At 41.7% G+C, this 13,941-nt stretch overlaps 1 protein-coding gene across 6 annotated transcripts in view; it reads left to right on the forward strand.

Moving 5' to 3' along the window:
• The window catches only part of EPB41L5 (erythrocyte membrane protein band 4.1 like 5), a 146,748-nt gene that overhangs the window by 29,088 nt on the left and 103,719 nt on the right, over window positions 1-13,941 (forward strand). For 5 of the 6 annotated variants that reach the window (XM_070507487.1, XM_070507489.1, XM_070507491.1 and 2 more), the window contains exons 1-2: window positions 2,399-2,597; window positions 9,011-9,198. In XM_070507487.1, the coding sequence (XP_070363588.1) occupies window positions 9,019-9,198 (180 nt within the window). In that variant the 5' untranslated portion in view covers window positions 2,399-2,597; window positions 9,011-9,018. Of the gene's footprint in view, window positions 1-2,398; window positions 2,598-9,010; window positions 9,199-13,941 lie in introns of those variants that run through there. The other variant, XM_070507488.1, reaches the window with a different exon arrangement.

The following is a 13,941-nucleotide window of genomic DNA, read 5'->3' on the forward strand; positions in this document are numbered from 1 at the left end:
ACCCTGGGTAATACGTCGAGGGAGACAGCCCTGAGGCCAAGGGGATGACACACAAGACTGTACAGTTTTCAAACTGGGGTAATCAGACCCCTGGGGAGACACAAAAGTTTTCCAAGGTGTATATGGCCCAGATAGTATTTTTTTAAAAAGCTTTTTATTATGGAAAAAACTTAATCCTATACATAAAACAGACAAGATAGTTTAATGTACCTACTTACCCAGCTTGAACCCATGGCCCTTTCTTGTTTCATCTACGTGTCCTCCACTTCCCTCCATCTCATAGCATCATCACGGCTTTTTTATTGAGCTAAGGATGCAAAGATGACCCCCAACAATTCCTCCCATCCCTCCATGCCAGGCTGCTCTCCCATGAGAGACGATGAAAATGTTCTACCATCAGACTATAGTAATGGTTGCACAACTTTGTGAATGTACTAAAAGTCATTGAAGTGTACGCTTTAAATGGGCGAATTGTATCATACGTGACATATTTCAATAAGGCTATTCTTAAAAAGTAGAGAAAGAAAATTTCTCTAAGACTATTAAGGGAGGAAAAAAAAAAAAAGGTGGAATCTTGTTCCCGTCCCTCTTGAAACTGGTTTGGCCTTGTGACTTGCGTGGACCAGTAACTGGCAACAGAAGCGACACTGTGACTTCTGGGCATTTCCCTTACCAGGCTTTGGAGCTGCAGTGTTCCCTCTTGGCGAGGCCTGAGCCCGCCCGACCGCCCGGCTGGAGCGCGGCCCCGCGGAGCTCGCTGTTGGCTCGGCCGCCGCAGTTGGGACGCCGCGCGCCCCGGGGGAGCTGCCCAGCCGACGCCGGGGGAGCAGGGTCCAGCTGTCCCTGCCACGCCCCCTATGAAGTCTGGGGCTGGTGGAGGAACAGGCGGTGCCAAATCTCCAAAAGGGGCGATGATGTTGGTCTCTTCTCATTTCAGCCAGCAGGGTCCTCCGCCGACACTCCCTGACCCCGCGCAGCGGTGGGCGTTGTGGCCCTCGGCTGACGCGCGTCTCCCCTCTGACTGACCCCCCAGGACGCTCCCCTTAGCCCCCTCACCTCCGGCCACACTGGCTCTCCAAGCAGGCCCGGGGGCACCTCGCAGGGCCTTTGCCTGCCCCTCTGCCGCTCCTCCACGGGGCCCTCCTTCGCCTCCTTCGCCTCCTTCGGGTCTTCTCTCAAAAGGCCACCTTCTTATTGAGACCCACCTCCTCCTTACCTAGCCAGTCTACCTGAATTACCGGCCCCCCATTCCCTCTCTCTATTCCCTGTGTTTATTTTTCTCTTCATCACTTAACAATGCCTGCCATCGCATTTGGCCGGCCCCGGGGTCTAGTGGTCGAGATCCGGCGCTCTCACCGCCGAGGCCCGGCTCCTTTCAGCTCAGGGAGCCACACGCCCCGTCTGAGGTCTGTCGGTTGTCACACTGTGGCGGCTGCGTGCTGCTGGGATGCTGAAGCTAGGCCACCTGTATTTCCAATACCAGCAGGGTCACCATGGCGGACAGGGTTCAGCAGAGCTTCCAGACCAGACAGGCCAGGAAGAAGGACCTGGCCACCCACTTCCGAAAAACTGGCCTTGACAAGCCTGTGAACAGCAGCAGAGCGCTGTCTGATAGAGCGCAGGGAGGGGAGAGGATGGCGCGACAAGTCGGGCACGGTTCCACTCTGCCGTGCACAGGGGCGCTAGGAGTCGGCATCCACTCATGGCACAAAGATAGCATTTATTTTTATTTATTTAATTTTACTAATTTACCTCATTTATTTCCTGTTTCTCCTGCTAGCACTTAAGCTGCAGGAGGGATTTTTGTCTGTTTTGTTTATCCTTTGTATCTCCACTGTCTAAAACCCAGCCTGGCCCATAGTAGGCACTTCCATAAATTATCTGTAGAAAGAATGGCTGAAATGTCCGTTTGTCACAGAGGATCTCCCTGACCACATTGTATTAAATAGAAATCTCCTGTTTCCCGCTCCCTTATTTTTCTTCCCGATACCATCTCTGTTTAACACACATTTGTTACCGCCTTCCTCCTCACTAGAATGAAAATTCCTGGAACAGCAGGGCAGTAAATCTTTGCTGAATGAATTAGTTTCTTGAACGGATGGGTGAATGAATCTAGCAGCACCTGATGCTGGGCTCCCACAGGGCTAAGCTGCCTTTGTGACACGACTAATTTTGGGGCCCCCTGCGGGCGCGCACCCCGTCCGAGGGCGGAGGTCAGCAGCGAGAGCTGGGTTTCGGCAGCACCCCTTTAAATCCGCTGCCGACTCCGGGCCGCAGGTGCTGGTTGCAGGTCGGCCTCCCCGGGCATCGCCGGTTTAACCCAAGTCTCGCCCAGTCCGGCGATTTCCGGGGCGGTGTCGTTGCCCATTTAAGAGCAGAGCGCCCCGCCCTCGAGGGCGGAGCTTAGAGGGGGCTTTTAGGGGCGGGCCGCGGGCGGCTGGGGCCCCGGGGGATTAACGTGAGGTGGGCGCGTCGCGGGCCGCCATTTCTCCGCGTCTCCTGAGGAGCTGCCCCCCGCAGCCTCGCTCGGGCCGTCTCCGGTCGGGTCGCCGGCGCCCCGCGCCCCCTTCGTCGCCGCACTGCCGCCCCCAGCCCAGGTAAGCGCGGGGCCCGGCGGCTCCGGCCGCGCAGCCGGCCCCCGACTCCCCCCGCGCCTCGCCGCCCTCGCGGCCCCGGGACCCTCCTCCGGCGGCGGCCTCGCCCCGACCCTCCGCCGCCCCCCGCGTCCCGGCTGCCGGCAAAACAGTGAACCCGCGCGAGGGGAGCGGCGGCGGCGGCCAATGGGCTGGGCCTCCGAGTTTCGGGCGATACCGGGCGGCGCGGCCGGAGCGGGCGCCAGGGGCGAAGCCGGTTCCCGTGTGCTTGCGCCCCCGCCGCCCGGGCCGGCCCCCCGGGGTCGCCCTTCGCTCCGGCCGGGCGGGTTAGCCGGCGAGGTGGACGGGGCGGGCCCAGGGGGGAACGCCGCTCGAGCCCATGTCACGGCCTCGGAACAAAACCCCGAGTGTCCTTTTGGGGCTCGTTTGCGTTTGACTAAAACTTGAGCCACTTGGAAATTGCGCGAGGCAGGTGTGTGCCCCGCGGCGACGGGGTCTGCGGGGGCCTCCCCGCCGCGGGCGGAGGCAGGGGGCGTGTTAATGATGGGTTTCTGCGCGTGTAAACATTAATTGTACCTGCCACTGTCTTCATGGTTACTGAGTCTTGTGAATTTTACTTAAGAGCAAGAAGACCTAAGTCTTTTAAACCGTTTGACAGCTTCTTAAATTAATATCCGAAGTATTTTTTTTAAGAATTCGGGAAAAAATAACCCATAACTGCCTTTCTAACATAACTAACACGTTGCTGAACCCTAGCTAACATAGTGGATTATTTGTACAGATAAACTAGTTAGGAGAGTTTTCTTTTTTTTGTGCATAAACTTCATTAGAAAATGGTGTGTGTAATTTCTCTTGAGTTGTTCTCTTACATTTTGTGTATCGGGATTACTGGGATAACACATATTAATATCTTTATGGCACTTATTGTAGGTTGGCATATTGCTTTATGAAAAAACAATTGCTTACCAAAGATTGTGGCCACCGGTTCTGTGTGAGAGTAGATAGATTTCATGACGAACTTTTGAATTTTAGATATGTATTGAAAAAACTTCAGTTAATTTGAGTAGTAAACGGATTATTTCTCTTTATGTTTTTATGGTTGTAAGGGAAACCCTTCTTGTTATTTCATTGCCAAAAAATAAGAAGTCACAGATTAAAAACCAGTTTTTTAAAAAAACCCCATATAAACCAACCATCCAAAAATTCCACTGTATCATTTTAGTGTCAAAGTAAATTCTTCATTGAGCGCTTAATATGCAGATTGCTGTGCTGGCTAGGTCATAGTCGTGAAGAAGTCAGAATAGGTGCTAGGGCTTGAGTCCTAGTTGGGGAAGGACCTAGCAAAAAAGAAATAAACAAACTATTGGCTATTTAGTGACAGTTTCCTTAAGGGTGATAAAGAAAAGGCTAAGCTACTAAAAGGAGCACTTAATGTGGATTCAGGAGTCTGGGGGAATGCTTTTCTGAGGAGGTGGGAGAGGGTGGGGGAGAGGTGAAGTGGGAAAAGAGCATTCCAGAGGGATGGTCAGCTAATGCAGAAAAAAACAAGAAGGCCTGCAGTGAAAAAGATTCTTGGGCTGAGCAGAAGGGCTGGGAGAGCAGAGTGAGCAGCTGGGAGAGGTCTGCAGGAAGGGTCAGGCGGATGGGAGGAGCTGGGTCAGGGAGCACGGCCGTTAAAGATTTTTCAACAGGGATCAGATTTGTGATTGCTAAAAACCCGCTGCTGCAGCCTGGAGAGTGGCATTGGGGGTAGAGGTGGAAAAAGAGTGAATATGGGAAAACTTTTTTTAACAATAAATTTTTAAAAACTCTTACGACATGTTCATAGGTACTTATATAGAAGATGTAGGTACCTCGACATGATCCTCTCCAGAGATAACCTCCTGTAACAGTTTTCATGTCCTTCTAGTCCTTGTGTGTGTGTGTCTAAAATATAAGTATGTGTACGTATATATCCCACCCCAGTTTGGGATAAAACTGTATTCATTTTTCTCTGATTTCATTTTTCACTTATAAATTTTGTCAGTGTCTGTCAACTGTATTTTAAAAATAGCTGTGTTGTATGCCATTGCATGTACCAAAATTTGCTTGACTACTTGCATGTTGATGGATATATTTAAATTTTTAAGTCAGTTATGCCCTGAAAATCCTTGTTTTTTACAACTTGGAGCACTTGTGGGACTAATTCTTTAGGATAACCTACCAGAAATAGTCTGAGTGAAAGGGTATGCACATTAAAATGGTTTTTTTCTGTTTTTCTTCTCTCCAAAGCCCCCCAGTACATAGTTGTATATTCTAACTGTAGGTCCCTCTGGTTGTGCTATGTGGGATGCCACCTCAGCATGGCCTGACGAGCGCTGCCATGTCCGCGCCCAGGATCCGAACCAGTGAAACCCTGGGCCACTGAAGCAGGGCACAGGAACTTAACCCCTCGGCCACTGGGGTTGGGGGCCCTGGAAATTTTTGATAGTGTGGTCAAATCCTCTTTCAAGGAGGGCATTGTATGAGGGCGATGGCTTTTCAACACTGGCTATCTTAAGTCTTTTAAATGACAGACAATATCTTATTTTTTAATTTGGATTTCCTTGGTTACTGGTGAGGTTGAACATCTTTTTAATGAGTATTTTCATTACGTATTATTTTTTAGAACTTTTTCTTCATATCTTGCCCAGTTTTTTCTGTTGTGTTGTTTATCTTAATGATTTGTGATAGTTCTTTATTAAACTGCATATTAATCCTTCAAAAAATTTCTTTTGCAAATTTTAAAAGCCCTTTAATATACTATTGTTTCCTTCTAAGACTTTCTCATTTTCTTTCATTTAAAATCTTTAATCCATCTGAAATTTATTTTCATGTAAATTGCTTTCATATTTTTGTAAAAAGAACTTGTTATTTGTGGCACTGGGTTTTATAGTTCAAAATGCATAGTTCTTAAAATTCTAAATGTGAAAGAAGCTGTGTTGTTCCTTAGGAGGTTAGCTCTACTTGTATACTGAGTCTTTATTTTCAAGGTGTAGGATAAATCTAAGTCAGAAAACTTGTTTTATAGTTCATTTGCTTCCTAGGAACTGCAAAGTTGTAGTGCATTTTGAACATTTTTTTCTCTTAAAAAGCCTTTTTTTCCCCAATATGGAAAAGTTGCATGTACGAAAAAGTAATCGGGAGAGTGTAATGAACCCCCATGTACCCATCAGGCAGCTTCAGTTACTGGCCAATTTTCTGGCCAGTTTGTTTCACCTTTATCCCCACTTAATTCCCTTCCTTGTATTATTTTGATGCAAATACTAGTCATCACATCATTTCTTCTATAAATATTTCAGTATGTATCTTAAAAGATGTATCTGAGAGAAGGACTCTTTTAACGATCCAGTCAGTCAAATGTGTGTATGTATAATTTATGTCCTTGGGAAGTTCAGATGACAATTATCATGGCTTTGCTAGTTCACTTAATTACATAGGAGTATGCATACTTATGAAATGAGGGTATAATCCTCAATTTATAGCTGCTGAATTATTTTTTAATATGTTGGTATTTATTTTGGTATTTCAGCTTTTGTTTTTATCATGTTTACAAATGCATCTAGTTTAAAACGTCAGCTGGTCACACAAGACTTCTTATCTATTGTATGTATACCAACAAATGTGTGACTTCTGAAACTTTTTGATTTTGAAATAACTTTAGACTTATGTAGACGTTCCAGCACTAGTACAGAGTTAGCATATGCCTTTCACCCAGCTTCCCACAACGTCTGACAACTTAAAACAAAAGTTTGAGTTAGAGTCTAAAATACGTCCACATATTGTGATTGAGTGATATGTATTTTGTCTCTTTTAATCTGTAGTTTCCTCTGAACTCTTTTTCCCACCTTGCAATTTGTTTGTTGAATAAGTTGAATTAAGTTTTAAAAAAATTCATCATGTACATTTTGTGTTTGTATTTTCTCTCAGCTTCTTTTTAGCTGTAATCTTTGATAATTTATTTCTTGTCTCTAAATTGTGAGTTTTACATGAATAGTTCTATGATGTAGAAAGAGAGACCAAGATTTGGAGTCGGAAAATCAGAATTTGAACCCCTGTCTTCACTATTTATTAAATAATGGACTTGGGCAATGGTTTGAAATGGTTTACTCATCAAAATAAGACAATGCTTTGGGGAGTTTTTCTAAGAAGTTAAAATTATTTACTAAACATTTATGGTACTTGATGATGAAATGTGCTCTATAGCTAGCTATTCAAAGTGGGAATTGTGTCCTCAAGGAGCTTACAACCAAGGATACAGACATGTACATGAAGAATTAAGGTCTGATTAGTGAAGCAGTAAAATATTTTCAAGGTTCAATGGAAGTGTGATGATAGGAGCGACTAACTTTGGGTATCATAGAATGTTTCTCGGCAGATATAGGTGGAGTTGAGTTAAAAGGAATAAGTATGGATTCTCTGACATAAGGGCATTACAAGTCTGGGATAACAAGTATGACTTTTCATGGGCAGCTGAGATGAGACAGGAGAGCAAGGTACAAAGGGAGCAATGCCTGAAAAGAGACCTGGAGAGAAAGAGACTGGGCCCAGATGTTATGTATGAGTGCTTTGTAAACTGGAAAGCTATCTAAAATTTTAGTTATTTCCTTGGGATTTTGAACAGATGAATGTACAAATGACAAATATCATGGCTTTGCCAGTTTACCCAGTTATGTAGGAATGTCCATACTTATAATATTCACACTTGTGTGTATGATAATCTTCAACTTATAGGCACTTATTTTTTGATGTGATCGTATTTAAAATTAGCTTTTATTTTTATCAAGTTTATAAATGTATGTAGTTGAAAGAGTTGTCTAATCTGAAGGCTTCTTTTGAAAAACAGCACTCTCCTGAATTCTGCTCCCTCCTCAAGGCAGCCACTTTCACATTTTAAATAACATTCTCTTATTGCTATTTTTTTATTTTTAGTTTAAGGAATTATGTGTTTAGGAATTATCTGAATTCCCACTAGGCAAGATGAGGAATTAGCTGTCTGTCCACACCTACCTCTACTGTACACCTCCTCTCAATTGTAGTTACTTTATAGTTATGGTGAGATCACTAGTGTTTATAGTATTATGACTATTTGAACTATTAGCTGAGTCGTGTAGTATACTGTGATTACTTTTTCTTTTCTGCACACCTTCTTGTTTTCTCAGGAATTAATAATTGTCTTTTTGTTTATCTGTTGGCTTACTTACATAGTATGTACTTATTTTTCTCAAACTCTCTTAGTTGTGTGACATTAGGTTAGCAAGGTGGTTCTTATGGTGTTTCCATTTTATGTGTGCTATATTTTAAAAATTCCTAATACCTGTTTTAATTTTTTTTTTAAGATTTTATTTTTCCTTTTTCTCCCAAAAGTCCCCCAGTACATAGTTGTATATTTTAGTTGTGGGTCCTTCTAGTTGTGGCATGTGGGACGCCGCCTCAGCATGACCTAATGAGTGGTGCCACGTCTGCGCCCAAGATCCGAACCGGCAAAACCCTGGGCTGCCGAAGTGGAGCGCACGAACTTAACCACTCGGCCACGGGGCCAGCCCCTAATTATTTTGATTAACCTTTATGTTCTTAATAGAGATAAGGAAAGAAATAGCACTAAAGTAATTTGACTTTATAAAGAATTGGGTAGCAATTTAAAATATGTAAGTGATAGTAGAATCAGCTGATAAAAACTTAAAGTATTTGAATTATATTTGTATTGTTTCTGAAATAAATGATTATTTTTGTATTCTTATCATGAATGCTCAGAAAAAAAAATGGAACTACTTAGGATTGTTATGATCGTCAAAGGATACCTTAGTGTATGACATCATCTCCTCATGTTTGTGGGGATATACAGCTATTGTACATAGAATTCCTTGACCCAAAAGACCTGATGAACTTCATAAATCTTTGCCCTGTCCTCCCAGACCATCTCCTTCTAAAATAGTCCAGTAAGTTTAGAAATGCTCTAAGCCATAGCTCTATTTTTTTTAAAGATTTTATTTTTTTCCTTTTTCTCCCCAAAGCCCCCCAGTACATAGTTGTGTATTCTTCGTTGTGGGTCCTTCTAGTTGTAGCATGTGGGACGCTGCCTCAGCGTGGTTTGATGAGCAGTGCTATGTCCGCGCCCAGGATTCGAACCAACGAAACACTGGGGCCTGCAGCAGAGCGCGCGAACTTAACCACTCAGCCACGGGGCCTGCCCCTCATAGCTCTATTTTATGTAAAAGTCTTTAAAAATTTTGAATTAAAGTAGCCAGTTTTAATTACGTTTTTTCAAATTTACTTGACCAGGAGCCCTTTTTAATAGCGTATCTGCTAATGTCCACAGGACTTTTCTAAGTAATACCATTTGTCCGACTGCAGATTGTGGAGAGTCTTCTGATATCTTTTTCTGTCTGGTTTTATAGAGACAAAAATGCTGAGTTTCTTGCGTAGAACGCTTGGGCGTCGGTCAATGCGTAAACATGCTGAGAAGGAACGACTCCGAGAAGCTCAGCGAGCTGCCACCCACATTCCTGCAGCTGGAGATTCGAAGTCCATCATCACGTGTCGGGTGTCCCTCCTGGATGGGACTGATGTCAGTGTGGACTTGCCGGTATGTAGGTCTTGCTGACCTTTTGGAAATTCTGTATGAGATGACTTTCTTCGTTTGAGCCTTCTGATGATAACTTACTGGGGGATTAGGTAATATGGGTTAGTATGGATCAGGCATCGTAACAGACAGGTACGTGCATCAGGTAACCTTAGGTACCTGGAATGGTAGTATTTCTCTGGGATTAGTGGCAGTTACCTAAAACATTTAAATGGTAGGGCAGTTATTGGCACAAGCCATTTGTGTCTGTGTTTATATATGTTCTTTATGATGGCAGTGCGTAGTGTACTTTAGTGGATTTCTCACAATCCTTGTAGAGCAGTTATTAAAACAAGGAAAATCTTTGGGACCAATAATGATACTTATATGTATACCGTAAGACTTTTAGTTCTCTGTACTTTTCCTTAATTTTCAAAACACTCCTCACTTTTCTGAAAACAAATAACTTCCTCAACAGTTTGGTGTACTTGCAGAAATTTTAATGAAACAAAGTAAGAAAAAAGACTTTCTTCATACCTCTCAGCTCTGACTGCCTATCTCTTTGTTCCCAAAGTAGTTTGCAGGGGAGGTTTTTTGTACACTGTAATCTTTATTTCAGGACAGTTTGTTGTAACTCTTTTCAAATTTTGGGTAGTTTTTTTTTGTGGTTACAAATACCTAGGCATAATGCAGTGTGAAACAATCCAACATATTTGAAAGAGGTTGACTTATTCCTTACAAGCCCTTTTTTGAGGGGAGGAGGAGGTACCATATGGTTTTGAGCGAATTGAGTTTCTTTCTGAGCTATTTACTGAGACCAAGTCTCTTTCGTATGTTTTCATTTTGCATTAAAAGATTTACATAATTAAGCTGTAAAAGGTGCAACTTGGTATAAGCATCACTGGATATTCCACACTGTCTTCTCCCTTCACAAACTTTTTTTAGCACACGTTCACGTACCCAAAATGCAATAGGGTCTCTTTGTGTGCACTGATAGCCTGAGTGCTGCTATCGTACGTGGTTGGCTAGGCTCTGGAAGGCCTTAGACTCAGAGTGAGAGATTAAGGAATTGAAGAGTTTGTTTAAATGGATATTCTGATTAATTGAATAATTTAGAATGTACTAGATCCCTTACACATTTTTAAAATCATGGAATGTGATAAAATTAATCAGAGATGCAGGATTTCTTCAAGTGTTCAGAAGTCATTGTTATGAATATTTATTATCTTTGTACATTAGACTGGACATTTTTAGGGTTTTTGATTCTGGAAAACTTTAAGGCATTTAAATTTTCTTCCTGTAAGGGCTTCTTGAGGGTTTGTGAGACTTTCTAATATGTGATACTTTGTGAGGATAGTTTTCATGTTCATTACTTATTTGATAAGTACCTTAAGAGTTTTGTCTACTATTCCATTAAAATGTCATTAGGTATGTAGTGAAAAGCTTGAGATTGCTGTGTAAGAGACCGGAAAGAAGTTTCTTATTACCTGATGTTTAAAGTATGAAATCTCAAGGTTGTTGATGGAAAGGTAGATACTGGAAAGTAGAGTTTGTAAAGGAGCTTTTTTAAGAGGCAGTGTGTGTGGAGGAGAAATAGCACTAAGTTTTAAAGTAGTGGAACAAATGGCTAGTGACTGGTATAGAATAGTTTCCTATGCTTAGTATGCTCAGTAAGGGTGTATGTGATACTTGATCAAGGCCAGAAATGCTACCTGACCGCTCATGCAGACAATTGCAGTGAAGAAACCAAGAGTTTTAGATTTGACTGTTTGGAGAGCTAGAACAATTGCCTTTTCAGCTCTGCAGGTGAAATTCTAGAGTTAGTAAACTAACTCCTCATGCTTGCATGGATAAAAAATGGGCATTGGTCTGCCAGCTAACCTTCCTTACTAAAGAAAAAAAAATAGACCAGAGGAATGTTAATTTCTAAAAAGAAAAGGTTTTCTCTTTTTCTGATTTAACGTCTCAACCAGTCTAGTATGATTCTGAAAGAAGGTTTAGAATTGATTTTGGAATTGAATGAAGCATGTAATTCATTTCCCGTTAGGATTAGGGTCACTAGTGATCATAGTAAGCCCGCGTGGAACTAGGATGGTTGCTCAGGCAATATGTAAGGGATTGTCTGTGATTAAATAGAGTAATTTAAATCTGTAGACTTCAAATTAATATATACCAAGTAGTAATGGTCATTTTCTTCCTTCTGCTCTCCTTTCCTCTCAGAACTGGGGGAAGAATTTAAATACTTTCTACCTCTTTTTTTGTTTTAAAGAACTAAATACAGTGAGAATGCCTTTCAGTGAGTGATAAAGGCATCAGGGAGAAATTTCTAACTATCTGATTTTTAAATTTTCTCTTTCGAAATGCCACAGTAACTCCTTTGATTGATTTTTGAGTTTAGCATTGTTTAATAAACAGCCTGTCTTGTAAAACTCTGCATCTTCCTTTAAATTAGTAGGAAATATTTGATTAACTGATAGTAATTTTTGATATACCTACTTTGCTAATATGCTGAGGATTTTAAGTTACATAGATATGTATGTAGTTAAATTCTATAGACCATGTATAGTTGTACCTTTAAATAAATGGGAAAACATCCCTTGTTCACTAATTGAAAGATTTAATATTAAGATGAGAGTACACTCCAAACTGATCTACAGATTGAACGTCATCCCCACCAGAATACCAGCTGACTTATTTGTACAAATTGACAAGCTGATTTTAAAATCTATATGGAATTGCAAGGGACCTACAGTAGCCAAAACAGTATTGAAAAAGAGCAAAGGAATAGGACTCACACTTGCCAGTTTTAAGCCTTACTGTAAAGCGATGGTAATCAAAATGATGTGCTCCTGGCACAAGGTCAGACACATAGATCAATGGAGCAGAATAGAGAACTAAGAAATAAACCCGCACATCTATGGTCAGTTGATTTTTGACAAGGGTGCCAGAACCATTCAGTGGGGGAAAGATTAGCCTTTTCAACAGGTGGTCCTGGGAAAACTGGAGGATAGTCACGTGCAAAAGAATGAAGTTGGAACCTTACCTCACACTTTATACAAAAATTGACTCAAAATGGATCAAAGACCTAAACGTAACAGCTAAAACTGTAAAACTTTTAGAAGAAAATAAGAGGATAAATCTTCATGACCTTGGATTTGGCACCAGTTTCTTAGATATGACACCAAAAACATGAACAACAAAAGAAAAAATAAATAAATTGGACTTTATCAAAATTAAAAACTTGTGCACCTAAAGGACACCATCAAGAAAGTTGAAAGACTCTCCCACCGAATGGGAGAAAGTATTTGCAAATTTTATATCTGATAAGCACCTGTGTCTAGAATATATAAAGAACTTTTACAACCCGATGATAAAAAGACAACCCAATTTAAAAATGGGCAAAGAATCTGAATAGACTTTTCTCCAAATGAGATATACAGATGACCAATAAGCACATGAAAAGATGCTTGACGTTAGTAGTTCTCAGAAAAATGCAAATCACAACCACTGTGAGATACTACTTCATACCAACTAGGAAGGCTAAAATAAAAATGTGAGACAATGTTAAGTGCTGGTGAGGATGTAGAGAAATCTGAACAGTCTTACAATTCCTTTTTCAGCAGGAATGGAAAGTGGTGCAGCTGCTTTGGGAAACAGTCTGGCAGTTCCTCAAGTGGTTAAACATAGTTACCCTGTGACCCAGCAATTCCACTTCTAGGTATATACCGAAGAGAACTGGAAAGAGAGGTTTATGCAAAAGCTTGTACACAGATGTTCATAATAGCATTATTCTTAATAGTCAAAAGAGAGAAATAACCCAGATGGCTGTGAGCAGATGAATGGGTAAACAAAATGTTATATCCATATAGTTGAATATTATTTGGCCGTAAAGGAAACGAAGTACTGGTACATGCTACATAGATGAACTTTGTAAGCATTATGGTAGGTGAAAGAAGCCAGTCACACAAGACCACATAGTATATGATCCCATTCATGTGAAAGTCCAGGATAGAGAAATCCATAGGTAAAAAAAGTAGATTAGTGGTTGCTTAGCGCAGAGGGATAGGGCCTGAGAGGACAGTGGGAAGGGTGGTTGGGCACAATAGCTGAAGGATTCAAGGTTTCTTTGTGAGGCGATGAAGATCTTCTAAAAGTAATTGTGATGGTTGTACGTATCTGTGAATACAGTTGTCCCTTGGTATCTGCGGGGGATTGGTTCCAGGACCCTCCTCCCCCAGGAACCAAAATCCACAGGTGGTCAAGTCTCTTACATAAAATGGCGTAGTATTTGCACGTGACCTACACACATTCTCCTGTGTGCTTTAAATCATCTCTAGATTACTTATACTACCTAATACAAGGTAAATGCTGTGTAAATGGTTGTTATACTGTATTGTTGAGAATAATGACGAAAAAAGATCTGTACATGTTCAGTACAGACACAATCATTGTAGGCCTTTCCATCCGTCGTTAGTTAAATCAGTGGATGTGGAACCCGAGGATATGACGGTCAGAACATACACTTTTCAATTGTACACTTTTAACAGGTGAATGGTATGGTATGCAAATTATATCTCAAAGCTGTTTAAAAAAAGAATGCATGAATTTTTGTATATTTGTGTTTTATTCCACTTAAGGTGTTTTTAGTGGTCAAGAGATATGATAAAAATGACATAGAGGTTTAATGTAAAGGTGGTATGTTTGATTCATTGTCAGGGATAAAAAGCAACTTGGAGAGTGTACAGTAATGAAAGTGCAAAATGATGG

This window comes from Equus asinus, chromosome 4 (genome assembly GCF_041296235.1).
Source record: "Equus asinus isolate D_3611 breed Donkey chromosome 4, EquAss-T2T_v2, whole genome shotgun sequence".
NCBI classification, from domain to species: domain Eukaryota; kingdom Metazoa; phylum Chordata; class Mammalia; order Perissodactyla; family Equidae; genus Equus; species Equus asinus.